General features: G+C 42.3%; 3 protein-coding genes across 9 annotated transcripts in view; 2 read left to right on the top strand and 1 right to left on the bottom strand.

Annotated features, from left to right (window-relative positions):
• apbb2b (amyloid beta (A4) precursor protein-binding, family B, member 2b) overlaps positions 1–4971 on the bottom strand; it is a 47159-nt gene extending 42188 nt beyond the window's left edge. For all 6 annotated transcript variants that reach the window (XM_080464533.1, XM_080464535.1, XM_080464534.1 and 3 more), the window contains exon 1: positions 4804–4971. The gene's annotated coding sequence lies outside the window, so the exon portion shown is untranslated. The remainder of the gene's footprint in view (positions 1–4803) is intronic.
• Positions 4972–7954: 2983 nt separating this feature from the next.
• Positions 7955–9704, top strand: LOC308109825 (uncharacterized protein; the record flags this gene model as incomplete). Its single annotated transcript, XM_080463631.1, has 4 exons — positions 7955–8428; positions 8815–9003; positions 9199–9222; positions 9572–9704. The coding sequence occupies exons 1-4, from the start codon at positions 8274–8276 to the stop codon at positions 9702–9704; spliced, it is 501 nt and encodes a 166-aa protein (XP_080319757.1). The 5' UTR covers positions 7955–8273.
• Positions 9705–10378: 674 nt separating this feature from the next.
• Positions 10379–17939, top strand: haspin (histone H3 associated protein kinase). Of its 2 annotated transcripts, none has more exons than XM_080464431.1 (12): positions 10379–11663; positions 11948–12077; positions 12186–12328; positions 12428–12613; positions 12835–12920; positions 13082–13144; positions 13244–13335; positions 13539–13618; positions 14116–14204; positions 15107–15249; positions 15354–15456; positions 16535–17939. In XM_080464431.1, the coding sequence occupies exons 1-12, from the start codon at positions 10989–10991 to the stop codon at positions 16734–16736; spliced, it is 1992 nt and encodes a 663-aa protein (XP_080320557.1). In that variant the 5' UTR covers positions 10379–10988; the 3' UTR covers positions 16737–17939. The 2 variants fall into 2 exon arrangements, with proteins under 2 accessions (XP_080320557.1, XP_080320556.1); XM_080464430.1 differs by having other exon boundaries at positions 11945–12077.
• Positions 17940–18184: the final 245 nt, after the last annotated feature.

Raw genomic sequence — 18184 nt, 5'->3', positions numbered from 1 at the left:
CCTGCCCGACAGTGGGCACAATAACCCCATTGAGGGGCATCGATAGGGGGCTGAATGAGAATGTGAAGAGAAAGAGATCGAGAAAAAGATTGACAACACACACACACACACACACACACACACACACACACACACACACACACACACACACACACACATGCAGCCTCCCGCACCGCCTCCATCATCACACTTTAAATCCACATAAACAGACTGTAGCGTGGTTATCTTGCCAAATTGACAGGCTGGATTGAATCTACTCTCTGCCGTCCCAAACTCATCTGTCCAATCCCGTGAGACCGTTCTCACACACACACACACACACACACACACACACACACACACACACACACACACACACACACACACACACACACACACACACACACACACACACACACACAGACACAAACACACACACAAAAAAAAACATCAACACATAACCACACATACGCTGAGCCGCTTGGGTCAAGGAGGTATTGTTTCACAAGAGCAGAAAGGTGGCGGTAACAGATATCCACACTCTCTATCTGATGACTTACACACAGTCACACAAGCATGTACACACACGCACACTTTCACCGTTCTTTCTCGTCAGCTGTCGTACATGACCTCGACCACACACAGACTAACAAGCTGGCGCTGCAAGGCAAGAAAATCCCATCGCCACACATGTACACACATAGACACGCACATTTATAGTCTGGGCAACATAATTACATCTTATCTGCAGAGCACTTTGAGGTTAGCAAAGATACTGAAAGGTATTTTGGGATGTCTGGAAAGCTCCGAGCTTTACAAGGTGACAGCGTACATGCATCAATGGCCGTTGTTCCGTGTACTTGCGCAGTCTGTAAAGTCTCGTTCATGAAAACGTGAGGTATTCCACATTACTCTTTTTTGTAAAATGGTTATGTTTTTCTTTACTTTGACACTCCCAGTGGAAAGTAACTCAACACAGTGTCACTCTATTTCGGCATGACTCACGTACTGTTTCGAAAGAACTTCTAGGGACAAGTATTAATGTATTTTTGTGTTGTTTTTGGTTAACCACATACCACGACATGTTCCTGCACTGGAGGAACTGCTCTCCTCATCGGGGATACTCGGGGTCTTTACACTGTCAGGGTTTGCTCACATCAACTGGAACCTTGAACCTCGTCAGTCTCCAGAACTCATTTGGGAAATGTAGACAACAAAAGACCAAAGAATATTTTCTTTCTAATACTTTGAACTGCCTTGTACCTGAACAGAGATATGTCAATAAACTTGCCTTGCACTGCCCTGTGGGAATAGGGTCATGGGCATAGTTTCTATTTAAAGAAAAAAAAAAAAGGCCTTCAATCTCTTACAGTCTTAAAAGCCCTTTTTGTTTGTTTATCTATGTGGCTTAGATGCAGACCAGAACACAGGTCATGGTCAACTAGGGAACTTTAAAGCATCGACATAATTTTTGTTGCCACTTTAATTGGCAGTCACTTAAAACTCATAGCTTTAATATATCTCCATTTCAGAGCTTAAATTAACATACCCACGTTCTTACTTAATTTGTTCTTTAATAATATAATAGCTTTCCGCAAAGTCAACAGGAAAAGAGGCTGAAGTTCTGCCTTAACAGAAATACAGAAAAGCTGCATACAAGGCTTTCTGTTTTATTGTCACGTTAATGTCTTTTTAGTCAACAAATACACTGTAATCCCCACGTTTCCATGCTCAGCACTTCTGTGAGACTGAGATGAAACAGTGATTGTTGTGCTGAAATAGGGGCATGGTCATGCACTAAGAGCCTCCCAATGGGGGTACGTTTGATCTGCCATTCATGTTAATGGTCTGAAAACATTTGTAACACCAATAAATACAAAAAAAACCATGTTTGATCAGCTACTGTGACGACAGTAACATGTTACTTTGTAATGCAATTCATAACTCACATCATCAGTAGCTATGTCTTACAGCGTGTCCAAGGCTACTTTGCTTTGCCCTTGAGAAAGGCGCAGAGGAGGGGCAATCTTAAAAGCTGAGGCACTTTCCCAACACCGAAAGCTAAACAAACAGGCACAGAGGAACCGTCTGCAGTGCCTGGTCCAAAACTCAGCCCATAAATGTCCAAGTCAGTTTTTCCATACTCAGCAATTCCTGATCTTGTATAGAAATGCTACACGGAGAGAAGGGGAGAGAGAGAGAGAGGAAAAGAAAAGGAGAGAGAGAAAGAGATTGAGAGACAGGATGCACAAATGTGGGGGGAAAGAAGGATGAGATGAAGAGAGAGGGGGCATGAAATAGGGAGAATATAGGGTAGACTATAACCAACTTTAACAGCCCAAAAGCCCTAAGCAATTAGTAATGACATCATGTTCACACACACACACACACACACACACGCACACACACACACACACACACACACACACACACACACACACACACACACACACACACACACACACACACACACACACACACACACACACACACACACACACACAGACACTGCAGAAGAGGACCAGGTCTGCATGAAGAGTAAGCCAGCAGTATAAGGAAAGTGGAAGGATGTGGGGGGGGGGGGGGGGGGGGGGGGGGGGCGAGGCAGAGGATGACAGTGCACCATTTCCTATTGTGGTGTGGCGGTAGAGCCTGTGACACATTTAATTTTGTGGCTGGTACTAATTAACTCGGCAAACCATTGCTGCAGCATAAATCTTGAGACAGGGAGAGAGAGAGAAAGAGAGAGAGAGAGAGAGAGAGAGAGAGAGAGAGAGAGAGAGAGAGAGAGAGAGAGAGAGAGAAAACACAACAACCACAGCCTGAAATGGCCATTACCAGCTGTTTACAATAAAAGTGTAGATAGTGAAACATGAGGATCAAAACAACACATTATCTCAGGTTCTATTCATTATGCCAGAAGAGTGCTTTTTGAGAATGAGGCACACACGGAACGTCGTGCATCGACGCAAATGCAATGCAAAACAAATGCATGAGAGTCAATGTAACCATGGGAGAGGGAGGGGGAGGCAGGGAGGGAGGGAGAGAAGCCCCAGTGGTGCTGCATGCCAAAAACAGAAGACAGGTCCTTTGGTAGTTCATGTTATTGTCAACATCTCTGAAGTTGACACAAACATCCATAACATATTCCATTCACTCTTCCACAAGATTCTCCACTGACATTACTCAACACATTGAAATGGAATGGAATAGTTTTTCAGGAAAAAGTCCATGAGAAATCTTATATCTGAACCCCAATCCCTCCCCTAAAAATTCAAATGGGAAAGTTATTTGAATCGTGCTGTAGGGTCTTTGAATCCTTAACATAAACAAGCAATGAAGTGGTTCCATGTTTGTATAAAAGAGACGGGCTTATTTTCTCAACAGCCGGGCAGAAACGACAGGGGAACGGCTGGAAATGATTAGCAAGCCATCTCCAGCCAGCACCAGGCACCAATACAGCCTTCCCCTCGCCTCCAGAGGGTCTCATGGCCTATAGCCCCCAGATTCCTCCACAGAGTATACACAAGTCCCAGAGAATGCCCTCCTTCATGTCTGTTTGCATTACAATGAGCCTTTTTATTACTTAAATTGTCGACCAACACAAGAGACTCACAGGGTACGAAACATAGGATACGGTCATGTGTGGAGAGCTGCCGCATCAATCAAGGGCAAAAAACTGCACTGTGCTCAAATTATTATCACTGTTTATGTGGCTGTTAAAGCAAATCAGTAAAAGATCATCAGCTGGTTTGCCCCCCCCCCCCCTTTTTATTTAGTAAATGGACAACTGAACTTAGCCAAAACCACAAATCTGAAACTGTTACAGAGCAAACACCAGAAGAGGAGCTTCTCAGATAAGAGGTGGAACATGTTTACAGTTTCAGTCCAGTAGCTTTTAAGACCACAAACTAAAAAATCAGTGTGAAGAAATAAACCACAAACCATTTTATTGATTGGTTATTAATCCAAAATCTCATCATTGTGGATTAAATTCTGAAATCTGTGCTTCTTAAATGGGTGTATTTTATGGTATATTTAGTCCATTGGACACAAGAAGAGAATATCTTGTTTGGGACTGCAGGTTGGTGCAAAATCTTAATCTGACATATAGGATTACATCTGTTTGCCACTTTAAAACCATTCAAATACTAAATAACTAATAAATATGTGCATCATACAAATCGTGGTTAGCTGATGCTGTGGGAAACACACATTTTTACTGAAGTCGGTCTATATTTAAGCATGATCACTAACTTATGAGACTATAGAAAGAAGTTAATGATCTTTAAGTTGCTGTTAATGAAGAGATCACTCACCCTGCTGGTTGGTTAAGTTTTAATAACTAGTCTACTAGTGTGTATTTACCAACCTCTCACATTGGCCTTAGGGAGCAAGAGTCCAGAGAGAAATGTGATTTTTTTTTTTTAACACGTTAAAGGCGTTTCTCCTGCGAGAGCCGCTCACACACCGCAGCGGGGCTGGAGGCAGCAAACGCCGGGGAGGAGCGGGGAGGAGCGGGGCTGGGAGGACCGGCGGGCTGCTCGCTCCCTGAACGGCCGCCGTGAACACAAAGATACGTGACAATAAAAGTCACAAAGCAGCACACGCTCGGTCCGGTAATAAGCCCCCAGCCTGCCGCGGCAGCCTCCCGGGTCTCCCACTCCGCACCTCCGCGGCTCGCTCGCCTCGCAGCGCGGCCCTCAGACGCCAGAAGCACCGCGGCGGCCGCGGAGCAGGAGAGACGGAAAGTTCCTCCCGTTTTTTAACGTCAAACATGCGAAATAAACTCTCTGCGTTAAAGCGGAAAGTCTCATCACTCACCTCCTCTCCGTCCTGCCTGCGCGCTGCTCTCTTCTTCTCTCTCTCCTCCTCCTCCCCTCGGTTTTCTCCTGCCTTCTTTCTCTCCCTCCTCCCTCCCAGACGCAGCCGCCCTCCGACACGGGGAACCGGGCGACGCTGCTCCGGAAGCAAACGCTCCTCTTTCATTCCTCTTCTCGATTTTCTGCTCGCTGACTTTATCCCCTCATCTGATGAGCTATGAATGATGTTACTACGAAGTTATTACATTACGTCCTGCAGCCTGTTATAAAGTCTGAAAATAGAAAGGTTTTATTGTCACGGTTTGTATAAGCTGTAAAGAAACTGGAGTGCAACTGCACTCTTAGCAGAAAAGACACATTCGCACACATAAATAAATATATAAAAACTGCAGTGAGGTATTTTTTTAAGGGTGTGATGATCAAAGATTCATGCATCAGTTAAAGCTGTGAGACAATGATCTGAAATAAATGTACAATAAATAAATAAATGCTATTACACCATTTATAGCTGTTATTGACAGTTCAGTAGAGCAATATTTCTTGATATGAATTTGGATGACCTTGGGTTTTTTTCAAGATGGCATGACTACTGTTAAAACAATGTTGTGCTTTCTGCTGCAGAGTAACGTGTCAAAAACTAAACACCACATGCATTGATTAAAAATGTTCATTACCATTGTAAATGATAAATGGATTTTGGTTGTATCGGCGGTTTCCCGTTGATTTAGCAACTGCTATAGTGCTGTTGATCACTTTTACACGCACACACAGCCTTTAAAGCTCGGTAGGGATAAAAAAAAAAAAAAAGAAAAAAGAAAAAGGAGAATGAGAAGATAGAAAATGAAGGAAAAGAAAGAGGAATGTATAAATAGTCCACTTGCATCAAACTTTCACTTTTTGTGTCACTAAACCCTGGCAGGACTTTTTTTTAGGTAGAAGTGTGACATAATAAATGAATGTTAAAATGAACGTGTGCACTTTTCATTAATATTATTCTTTTGAAGAAAAAATATATTCATCCTTTCCCCAATTTGGTGAGAACAGAATCAGATGACATGTATGCCACTCTGTCTAAAGTATAAATTACCTTTGAGATATAGAGAGTTATTTACATGAAAGTTGGTGGTCTGAATATTAAATTAATTACTGTTTGAAGTTGTCTCAATGAGGAGGCAAGGAGCAGTAGCAGGGTATATGCAGGGTTTGTAGGGTGGGTTACTTCCCCCGAGATGGAAATATGGTGCCTGTAACACTTGTATCTTTTTCTGAAGGTGCTCCTGATGTTGACCAGAATGTCATGGAGACATTGTCCAGGATGGACCTCAGTTCCGTCTTCTTCAGAAAAAGACTCCAAAAAGTCACAGGAGATCCACCGGACTCTATAAATCTTCTCTGTAAATTGTCTTATTTCCTGGTAAACCCTTCTCCATGCACTGTATATGTTGTATTGTATTTATTCACAGTTTAGCCATGTGTATATAGTCTTTGGGATTAATCAATAATTCTATTCTATTCTATTCTATTCTATTCTGTGCTTGTTGACACTTTCCTTTGGCACACTGTGTATGTGTACTGCGTCCATTTCAGATAAGATACATATAGGAATAGCCTGATAAAGTGAGGACACCTGCTGGTGACATGTACTCACTACTTCGTGCGTACTCTTGGCCGTCAGTGTCGTAAAAAATAAATTGACCCACATAAATGAGTCCCATCTGTATTCATTTTGAAATCTTATTATAACCCAACCATGATAATTTAAGGGAATATTAAATCATGATGGTAAGCGTGTATTGTATGTACTGCCCTTGATGAGAACAATATATTCATGAATGCTGTTGGTGGATTTGAATAAATTAGGGAGTTAATCAATATAGTTTATCAATTAATATTGATAAATGCCCCATGCCTGGGCCGGGGTCTGTGTCGCTGCTCTGTACCCGAACCAGGGTCTGAATGCGTCCTCCAGTCTGACTGTCTATCCTATCCTTCTCTCTCCTCTATCCCCTCGTTCTAACCAGAATATCAGAAAGCCTCGACCTCTGAACCTGGCTCTGTAAAGGTTTCATCCTGTTCGAGGGAGTTTTTCCTTTCCGCCATCGCTTATGCCTGCTCCTGTGGTTTTGTTGGGTTTCTATCTGTTAAAAGCACCTAGAAATGATTGTGTTGTATGTGGTGCTCGGTAAATAAATTTGAATTGAATTGAATGGACTCGTGATGCCCAGTCGGTGGAAGGCTTTGCATAGGGACTTGCCTGCAAAGCCCCTCCCTCCCACATCAAAATAGAATAGAGCATACCCCACAGAAAATGAATAACATCACATTCAGCAGGAATATATGTACAGTCTGGGACTTTTAAAGGTAAAACATAAGAGAATTGTTTATGCAGTTTTCATTTTGACTACAACTGTGCCAAAGCTCATTGGAAATATCCAAAGCAAATAGAGTTTACAAAAGTTTTAGTTGGACCTGGCAGGATTTGAGGTACTTGAAAAACCAAAATCAATTGAAAGTGTGCTATTGGCCTTAGAAGGGGACTTTGAATAAAATAAAAAAAAAGTAGTTGTGATTTCCAATACAGGAGGTTATGTGCTCACAATGCAGCCTTTAATCATGATATTTACAATGTGCAATATCAAAATGTACCATTTGGGCAGTTAAAATCAATAACATAAACATAAAACAATGACTCAAATGGTATGACTTTGTGTAAAAATTAAGGGTTTCAATAATAAGTACACCTATGTGCATAGAACATTTTTAAAAGTTCATAGCTGAACAAACATAAAGTCTCACACATAATGCATTATGAAATCAAATTAAATCTCAGAAGCTCTCTGTGAGGGAGTTGTGAGCCAGGAGGTATAACTCTATTGGCATAAACTCCTTGCCCTCTCCTTCATCTTCATCAACTCTGCAATTGACATAGTAATAATAATAGTAATACTACGTTCCAGAAAAGAAACAAAGTGGTTCTGGCAACAACAAAACTTTTTTTTAATGCCTGGACTATAGACAGCTCAGAACATGAGTTCAACAAGGTCAACACATCTGTTCAGAATTGTGTTTGGCTTCTGACCTGTACTTCCTCCGATCCGCCAGGTGGCGCTGTGACGGCACAGTGACGGCTCTTTGTCCAATCACCGGTGTCCGTCAGCAGTTTGAACTAGAAGCGGGGCCGATCGTTCAACGATAGATCACCGAGGATATAAATATATAAGCCTTCTTTAATGCCTACATATTGATATGAGACGTAGCTTTAAATGGCCATCCAGGTCTAATTACAGCGGATTTTGTGTAGTCGCGTCGTTAGCCTTTGTTGTTGTTGGATTTTGTCCTTTCTGTTGTCCGTTAAAGGCGAGCCCTCAAAGCTATACGTCTGGATTACTTCTCTCCGACTCTTGTTAACAACGGGTGGTCAGTTTGTCCTTCTTAAATGAATTTCAAACAACCAAAGCCACGTTTTCAGACATGGAGCAGTTCAAGCCCTTACTGCTAAAGACGTACGGTAAAGAGAGGCGGAAGCTGTGCGCCTGGATTTCACCAGACAACCGCAAACGGGCCTTCGACAGCTCCGGATCGAAGAATGGATCCGTGTTCGAGTCCCCGAAACGGAAGAAAACCAGGTACGGTCGGTTCAAGCTGGGAAGTTTCATCTGTGATATTAATGCGAGGGTTTATCATTCATTCAATCACCCACTTCTTTAAGTGGCACATCATGGAAGTTTACTTGTGAAACAATAAGCAAAGAAAACATGCCAAAACAATATCTGTGATGACAACTTGACCGAATATAAATATTATAGTTTGTAAACTTTGCAAAAAACAGAGACCGAGAGTCAGAGGTGTGTGATCTGAAATAATAAATGTACATTGTTCGGCATTGTTGGTGTTTAATGAACAGATTTAGCTATTTCTGCACAGAAACCCTGATCAATAATATTGGTCGATTATCATGTCACTCATTTCTTGACCTACTTGCTCCAAGTTTGTTTCTTCTCTCACTTTGTAGCAAGAGGAGGGTCGATGGTAGGAGGCAAAGAGCTGCCAAGGAAAAGGCCAGGCAATGTCTTGCTGAGAAGAGTTCTATTGATGACGATACAAGCGATGAAGAGAATATGATTCCCTCTCCTCCTCCTCCTCCTCCTCCTCAGCATGTTCAACAAAAAAAGAGATCCAAGTCCCAGGCCAACATGCAGCTGTAATTTTATTTTAAATGTTATATTTACTACAGATACCAAGCAATAGCTAAATTGTCAATAATGTGGCATTTATAAATGTACAACTGAAATTTAACAAGTTGAACACACTGTCTCATCATAGATACATTTTTTATGTTCTTTCTGAGCTATGTACTTTTTCTTTCATTTAACACCCAACCACTGCTCTTTTTCAGAAAGAAGACTTTTGCTGGTAATAGGTACGGTAATCTGTCCACTTCACCTAGCACCTCTTTTCTATATTCACCATTGACAACTGATGGCCATAACCTCCAAACCCAAAAAAGTCTGCTGACTTGAGCTCGTAAATAATGAAATCAGTAGTTCACTCACAGCCTGAAATGATCATTTATAATCTCATTTATTATGGTAGACCTGTCCACACACCCAAAAATATTTGATCTCCTATAAAAGCAAAACATCTGATTTTCAAGCAAAATATGATTTATTGTTTTGACTGCGCTTTTTAAATCATACCTATATGTAAACAGTTTGCAGTAGAAGGATTTGTGTCTTTCTGGAGTAATGTTTGTCTTATCACGTCAACAGGAAAACCAGGTTTGTGTCTGTAGCAGAAGGTTTGAGTCTAGAAGGCCAGCAGATATCTTCCTCGAGTGACAAGGAGGCATCTGTATCAAAACCGCCCAAAAATCCAGCTAAAACGAAGACCGGATTCACGTAAATACACAGCCTAGTTGTTTGTACAATTTTGAAAGTACAGATGAGTATCTATCATAGAAACATCTTTAGCAATTCATGCAATCATTTATTTTCTTTCTTTTCCCCCAGTGGCCAGTCTTCCTTTGTGGGTCGCTTTGTGACTTGCCGCAGACGTGCTCATACTCGGCCCAATCTTCCGAAAGGACTAGATAGTCTTCTCAACTCTTCAGAAGATTTTACCTCTGGAGCCTCTCGTGCCACCAGGATACATCGGCCTTCCCGGAAACGTAAGAAACCTCCAGTATTTGAGTCTTCAAGTGAGGAAAACTCACTGAATGCTGCTGGAATATCAGGCTTTGTCTTCAACCCTTTACAAGAGATCACTCTAAATGAGTTGCCAGGTCGTGGCCTCGGACACTGCCCTCAGAGACCAGTGTTTTGCTCGACGCCGTCTGCAAGCTTCTTCAGCAAACATGCGCCACGTAAACCCTTTCCCATCTCTGATCTGTCTACCATGTCTTCCTCGGTATCAGTGATCTCCATAAAGGACTTGTGCTCGTCTCAAGAAAACCTGGCTTTTCCATCAGACCCGGTAACAAAGCAACAAAAGGAGCCCGACCTGTATAACAAAGAAGAACCCTCTGCTGTGCCAAGTGCGATTGGTCTCTCCACGGACAGTGCCGGCCCCAGCGAATTTGTGTCTGCAACAGGAGAGTTAGAGTGGCTGATCGAAACCTTGAAGGAGAAATGTTTGACCAAGCGCTGCACAGTGCAGCTGGAGAGACTAGACGACAACGCTCGCTCTGAGCTTTGCAGTAAATCAACATACTCCTCCTGTCTTGAGCATTCAAGTTCATGCCAGTCAACTAATGAGAAGCCACAGTACAGGAGTCAAACTGTTGATCCGTCTTTACAGGAATCACAAAATCAGCAGGTTCCTGTGACAAACGGCAGTTCTCAGGCAGGAAACCGTTTGAAAGAAGCCGCTTCAACGATTGGCGGTCGCGCCGCTATTATTTCGCCTATAGTTGACAATGAGCACCTAGCTAAACACTCAAGCACACAAGTGTCCGTGGAACTGCTGGAGTCTGTTTTTGACAGTCGGTCCACACCTGAACATGAAGACAGCAACTTTGACATCATCATTGACACACCGTCACCACCCAGGAAGGCTAAGTCAGCACATCTAACTCCAGAGGAGGCCACATCTGTAAAGAATGAATCTCTCGGGAGGAAATGCTCTGTCCGGATTCAGAAACTGGCACTAAAACAGCTGAGTGTGTATCAAGGTACAAAGCACCAGGAGATGGAATACAGACACAACTCAAAAGAAATGAGATCTTCAGGAGAAATGACTGAGAGCAGGAATGTGCCTGTTAAAAAGTCCAAATATCAGAGTTCCACAGTTGTGACACAGTCCACAGAGTCAGAATCGGTGAAAAACGCGGCCGTCCTCCCAACACAGCTGAAAGAGAAGTGTCTTACAAAGAAACTTACTGTTAATATGAAGAGAGTAACTAAGTCACAGCTGAAAGAAATGCTGCAATTTAAAGACGCCACAATGAGATCTCCAGCTGTGTCGTCATCCGCCCATGACGAGCCGGCGACGGATGACCCCCCGTCTGGGAACGACTCTGACAACGGCATTGAAGACTCTCCGTCCCTGAAAGGCGACATGAAAAATCAGGGCTCGGCTAGTTTCCAACATACTGCCACTGAGAAAGAAATGCACACTTGTGAGGTGGCCCCCAACAGAAAAAAGATGCATCGGGCTCCAAAAGACAGGAAAATGAGCACGGCCACAAACGGACCCGGGACAACGAGGAAGGCATGTGTGAGCGGTTTGAGCGTGAGTCGCTGGAAAAACAAGGGCAGTGCCAACAAAGACCCTGTCGGACGCAAGACTGCACTGATGGGCAGCGCCAGGTCTGCAGATTGCAGCATTACTGACTTCATCTCCAAACCGCAGCAATGTCCACAGGTAAGCTCTTTGACGGGAACGTTCCATCGCCGTGCTGAATGTATTTTGGTAGATAACGTTTCAATGACGTGGTAGGAATACAGTCGCAATGGTTGTGAATGTAGTGTCCCCATTGCTTGTTTCACCTTTACATTGGAAAGAAAAAGGCTAAACATTGAAGTTTAAAGTCCACAGATGTGCATGATTATGAAATTATTTGGAGGACGCGTCTCGCTGCAAGTGACAAGTGCAAGTTCACATTTCCTCAACATACAAGCAGGTAATTAAATGTTTCAATCCAGCAGAAATTATTGGGAAGTTCGATAAATTTCTCCACCCCGCTGAGAGCAAGTCATCTCAACCTCTCGTCTTTGATGGCTGATTTAACGCCCACCTGGAGCCGTCTCAAAGCCGCACTGTCTGTTCATCGCAAGGGTATTAAAACAGAATGCACACCACTATTCTTCAGATTTTGAGCTTATGGTGAATATACTGGTGTCTTTCATGAACGACTTTTTTTTTTTTATTATTCCCTCTCATTAGTACTGCTCACGCCAAAGTGTTTGGCGGTTGACTCTCCTGAAAGGACGGGACTTGCAGACGTCAGCCAGGATCTCTTCGCCATGCCTCTACGGACACCTTTTTCCAGACATCTTCACTCACAGCTGCAAAGCTGCCACTCCCCGGTACATCAAACGGCTTACTACAGCCCTCTACAGTTAAACAATTGGTTTTAAACATTCAAACAAAATTTGACAAGTCTTCTGAACGCTTCCTTGTTCCAGAGTCTGGGTGAAGAGGATCTCTCTGATGCGGAGAAGGTGTACGCCGAGTGCGGCCAGCAGCACCCTCTTGCCTGGGAGGAGTGTATCCTCCCTCAGTACATGAAAAAATGTGTGAAAATTGGCGAGGGGACTTTTGGAGAGGTCTTCACTACCACGAGTCCTTCAGGAGATACTATTGCACTCAAGGTGCGTTGACTCGTGTTGCTTTATTGAAGTTTGGTCAGAACTTCTTTTGATAGAATATTTCAAATCCAGTACAAGTTGACTTTCTTCATCCGTTGATGAACCTTGCTCACGTGACGTGACCGAGATTTCACTTGTTGGATAATGGTGTTGATCTCAGAGGACAAATCACTACTGAAAAAGAAGTTGTGGAAAAACTAACAAACGGTGGATTTTGTTTTTAGGTCATTCCAGTAGAGGGCGCCGAAAAGGTGAATGGAGAGGACCAGAAGACCTTTGGAGAAATCCTTCATGAAATAATAATCTCAAAGTAAGTGAACATTCACTCGATATTACACTATTATCAGACTGAGATACCAGGGTTTTAAAAATACATTTCTTTTCAAGTTTAGTGAAAACTAAAAAAAAAAAAAAAAAAAAAAAAACACTCCAACTGAGCAAATAAACACCTGCTGTGTGTTTTCCATCCAGAGAGCTGAGCAGCCTGAAAGAAAAGCAGATCAACCAGACTCACGGCTTCATTGGACTCAAAGGGTAAAAATGTTTTATTACAATCTTTGTTTTTGTCTTTTCACATCCGAGGTGTTGTGAGTGATGAAGTGGTTTGATGTGTCGGCTGCTGTTCCCCCACAGTCTCCACTGTGTTAAAGGCTGCTACCCACCCGATTTTCTAAAAGCCTGGGACGCGTTCGACAAACGCAAACGCTCCGAAAATGACAGACCAGGTCGGTAAACCCAACGCTGCAATTGTAAAACACAATGGCGATTGTTATATGCCAGGACTGTTCTCTTGTGTGAATGATAACCAACACAAAAACCTGAACCGTGTTCAACACATTAGTCCCTGCATACTGAAACTCGACACACTGCTCAGAGCCGGGCTGTGCAATTGTCCTGCTGCAGTTCTTATTTCTGTGTTTGTGCTCAGATTTCTTTGAAGAAGATCAGTTATTCTTAATCCTCGAGTTTGAGTTCGGAGGCGTCGACTTGGAGAACAGCAACGGAACGGTAGGCATCTCGCTTCAGGAAGACGGATGAATTACAATGTCTGCTAATGTTGAAGGCCCATCGGTCATGTCAGTGACTGTTTAAAAAAATAAATAAATAAATAAAATCTTTCCTTGAAGCAAACTGAAGCAGGTAAAGGTGCATTTTCACCTTCTGACAGGCCTAAAAATACACACATTTTTAGAAAGCAAGTTTTTCTGTATTAGTCTGTTAAACACAGTCTGTTAAATGTCTCATTGAACCAGTTTTAGCTCATTCCTCATCCACACCAGATTAATGAGAATGCATGTCTAACACTAGGGAATTTTCTCAACGGCTTGTCAGCATGATCCTGAATAAAATGTGTGCAGACAGGAGATGTATAGAAAATGTTTTGCTAATGCAGCACAATATATTTTTATTTTTATATGAATATCTCTCCATTTGGATTCATTTGATCTTTTGCTCATGTGACGGTAAAAATGCAGACTAATTAAGTCGAGTTCTATTGTGTTAAGTTGGCCTCTCTCGTGGTGGCGAAGAGCATCCTTCATCAGGTGACTGCAGCTTTGGCTGTTGCTGAGCAGGAGCTCCAGTTTGAACACAGGTAGAGTATACACACACACACACACACACACACACACACACACACACACACACACACACACACACACACACACACACACACACACAATTACTGCTTGACCTGATGCCACATAACATGGATATATTGAAGTTCTGACTAATATTCTTTGATACATTTTACATTTGATTTTTCATTTCTTTTTGTAAACAGAAATTTTACAATTGAACACTGTTAATATTGCAATCCTCTCCTGGTCAGTGAAACCAATAATGTATGAAACTTTGAAACATGATCCGGTCAGGGTCACCACTGGACCATGTTTGATCCTAAGTCTTCTTCACAGTTTCCCAGAGTGTGAGGTGGTATTTTTTAGTGTTTTTTCTTTGGTCCACGCCATTACTGTTGACATGTTTCTATGTCAATACGATCCAAATGATGCTTGTTGTTCGAAAATCTTCTCGTATTGTTTACTGTTCCATGTGTCATTTTTGAAAAAGAAGCCGTTATTAAAATGATAGAATAGTTTTAGTTGGTTCGTTACAGTTGGATAATATCATTCAAAAGTTTAAAGGTTCGATGTCCAAATTATTGGTTTTCATTTTCAGAAATAAATGTCTAAATAAGCCATCAGGGCCTGTCATAAATATATGTATTAATAAATAATACACAATAAAGTAGCTTCTGTCAATTTAGTTCAACCAGTATACAGTCAGTTGTTTTTTTTCTGAAGATGAGCAACAGCGAATACTTCCATTAGGCGTTCCAGGAGCGCTGTAACTCTGAGCAGGTGGGAAATGTGGCGTTAAGTCGAGTCACACATCAGACTGGGTGCTGTGAGCCAGTGCAGTGACACAGTTGGCGTATACGTGGCGTCGGTACTGGATGTCTTGTAACACTCGGGACCTTTTGCCTCCGTGCTGCAGGGACCTCCACTGGGGCAATGTGCTGGTCAAAACCACCAAGGAGAAGAAGGGAAGCTTCCTGCTGAATGGAACCGCCCAGTGTGTTGAAACTAAAGGGGTGCTGGTCCGCATCATCGACTACTCCCTCTCCAGGCTAGAAATCGGTCAGCTGTTTTCCACTTCCTCCCGCCACTGTTGTGCTTTTAAGAGAGTCATTTCTCCCGAGTTTACTACCGTCCCATTGTCGTACTTGTTTCCTCCCCTGTAGATAATCTGACCGTGTCCTGTGACATTTCAAACGATGAAGCGCTTTTCCTGGGCCAGGGGGACTATCAGTTTGACATCTACCGTCTGATGAGACAGGAGAATGGGTCAGTATTTTAAACATGTCATACAGAGCAAATTAGTCATTTGCATCGAAAGAAATTTTTCTGTCCTATCATGTAACCATTCGCTGTAAAGTGGAGTTGCATAACATGGATCAGATCACATACACACACCTTTTGTGAGAAATAAATAGTTGTTTCCCTGACAAATCTTGACTGGATGACAAGTTGGTCGTTTCTTTCTCCTCCAACATTCTGCCCTTGGTGTCGTCGACTACAACAATTCAGCATAAAGTCGTGGGTGTTTGTGATGTGCTGTATTTGGTAACCAAGTTCTGTCATTTGCAAAACATTTCTTACATTAAGATAATTAATGTTTAAGACCGCCGACTGTAGATCCTGGTCCTGTGGGTCCTGTGGGGCCCTCCAACAAACTCTGCTGTAATGAGCAGCTTGTCACCGGTGGTTCTGAAGAGTTTGAAGATAAACACATTGATCAGCTTCAGAAGAGTTTGAGCAGGGAGTGACTTTTCAGGACAGCGGCCCTCTCGGACCAGGCTTCAACACCACTGCTCTTCAGTGTCGGCAACACAAACAAAATCTCCGGCTATTAGTGCAGCTTAGGTATAGGAAATGGAATCAGACAACATTCTGCCCCCCCTTCAGGCATATCAAGATAATTTTTATTTATTTTTTATTTTTTATTTTTTTATCGGACATAGAGTGTGGAGGATTACAGGGCCTAGATAGCACAATACATGTACTGGTTAGAATTTTTTAATTTGTTGTCTTAGAAAAGCTTCTGAAAGCTTTTTTTTTTTTTTTTATTATTCCTTCTCCGCATTATACAGCTTTAATCAGATGTTTGAATAATTAATGATCTGTTTGATGGCTTGCATTTTTGAATGTCATCCAGAAATGAAGCTTTCATTTTCTTTGTAGCTCATTGGGACATATTTCACAATATTTTATGAAATACATTTATTCACCTTTGTGAGGTTTGTTAAATAGGGAGCACAGCTTCTTTTCTTTTTTTTCACTACTATCCTGCGAGTTTACAGTAAATAAATAATAAATAAATAAATAAATAAACCAGCCTCTCGGGATTATCTGTCTTCCTCAGAAACAACTGGAGCAACTACCACCCCCATACCAACGTGCTGTGGCTTCACTACCTGTGCTCCAAGCTGCTTTCCATGAAGTACCGGAGCTCGAGAGGAAGGGATGCCAAGGACGTGCGAAAGGAGCTCACTCGTTTCTATGACAACGTTCTCCAGTACGGCTCTGCCACGGAGGTGCTGCAAAACTACCCCATGTTTCAGTAGAGAGGGAGAGAGAGAGAGAGAGCTCACTGATTTTGTATGACAAAGGCACAGTGTGTATCTGTGTCATCTCATCTGAGCTTCCTGCACTCGGGAGCTGCCCGTCGACCTGATTCACCTCTGATGAAAAGACGCGTATTGATCCTTCTCCTCAGTGGCGTGTGGGTTTGACCATTGCACCATAAATGTTCCTTTTCTTTTTCTTTTTTTCTTTTAACTTCAGAAGTATATGTTCAAATAAAATCTTCATTCAGATGTTGGGTGAGGTTTGTAAGTAATAATTATGCTCACTGTTTTCCCCGTTTCTGCCCATGTGTAAAAAATCTTGTTTGTTTTATTGTGTGAACCTGACGAGGTGAAAGAAGTTTAATACCCCAGTAGCTATTATATCCCGAACTCTGTAACTGTAAGAGAAAAACAATCACAGTCAATAAAGTAGGCTGAGAGACACCGAGTGTCAGTGGTTATCAAGAAGGCTCTTTTTGTTTCCTTTCACAGTCCAGTGGGTTTGACTGGTGGATGTGACTGTTTGCCCTGTCATGAGGTCTGCCAGCTGTCTGTGGTGTATTCGCCCTTTCGAAATTGTTTGTACTTAGAGGAGAGTAATTTGTCTTATGTGAAGCTTATAGATCTCTTACTGTAAATCCCTTCCTTCTACACGCAAACTTGAAAGTTAAAGATTGTGGACAGTCTTAATTAATAAAAAATATAAAGACTGGATTTCTGCAGCTCCTTCCGAGTTACCACGGGCTTCTCGGCTGCTTCTCTGACCGATGTTCTCTTTGCTTGGCCTGTCGATTTAGGTGAACTGGCACGTGGCTGGTCGGTTTTTTTGTTTGAAAGTGTGGAAGGAAGAGCTGTCATCCCTTCCCCATCTCATCCACGGTGGTCATTTGATGGATAACTACATTATTAACTGTTTGTTGTGATCCATCCATCTTCTATACCACTATAATGAGCTCGTGGTCAGGAGTCGATCGCAGCTGACTAAAGTATTGTACACCACAGCCAGGTCACCAGAGGGACAGACAAACATCTTCACAATGACCAATTAGCCTGAAATGTATGTTTGTGGACTCCACATGCACAAAGCATCGATCATCGAATTTCTGTTAAGGTTTTTTTTCATTGTTTTCAATTACTGCAATTACATTTCAGATAAATCCAGCTGGGAAAATGTATTTCAATAAAAAAATTTATAGTTTCAGCCTCTGTTTATTTCTCTTTATTACAATTTCTTCCCAAAAGGTACAAGAGAAAAAAAAGTTTTTTTCTGTTTCCACAAGCGTCCAGCTGCACCATACTTTGAAATACGCAGCTCTTAATGTGGAGGTCTGTTGTGCTCAGGCTTTGTAATGGAAAAACGCCTTTAGTTCTCACCGAAATCCTCTACTGTGCAGATTTCCTCAACACCTGACACACATTTGTGTCTCTTCTTTTGTCGTGGCGTA

The sequence above is a fragment of the Lipophrys pholis genome (assembly GCF_963383615.2).
Source record: "Lipophrys pholis genome assembly, chromosome: 5".
NCBI lineage: Eukaryota > Metazoa > Chordata > Actinopteri > Blenniiformes > Blenniidae > Lipophrys > Lipophrys pholis.
This window is presented reverse-complemented; position numbering and strand designations above follow the sequence as displayed.

Excerpts from the sequence above, each read along its gene's own strand:
- haspin (XM_080464430.1), top strand. The coding sequence starts at position 10,989 with ATGGAATACAGACACAACTCAAAAGAAATGAGATCTTCAGGAGAAATG. Across the intron at positions 11,664-11,944 it reads AACCGCAGCAATGTCCACAG|CAGAAATTATTGGGAAGTTC; the intron begins GTAAGCTCTTTG and ends GTTTCAATCCAG. Across the intron at positions 12,329-12,427 it reads TGCAAAGCTGCCACTCCCCG|AGTCTGGGTGAAGAGGATCT; the intron begins GTACATCAAACG and ends TCCTTGTTCCAG.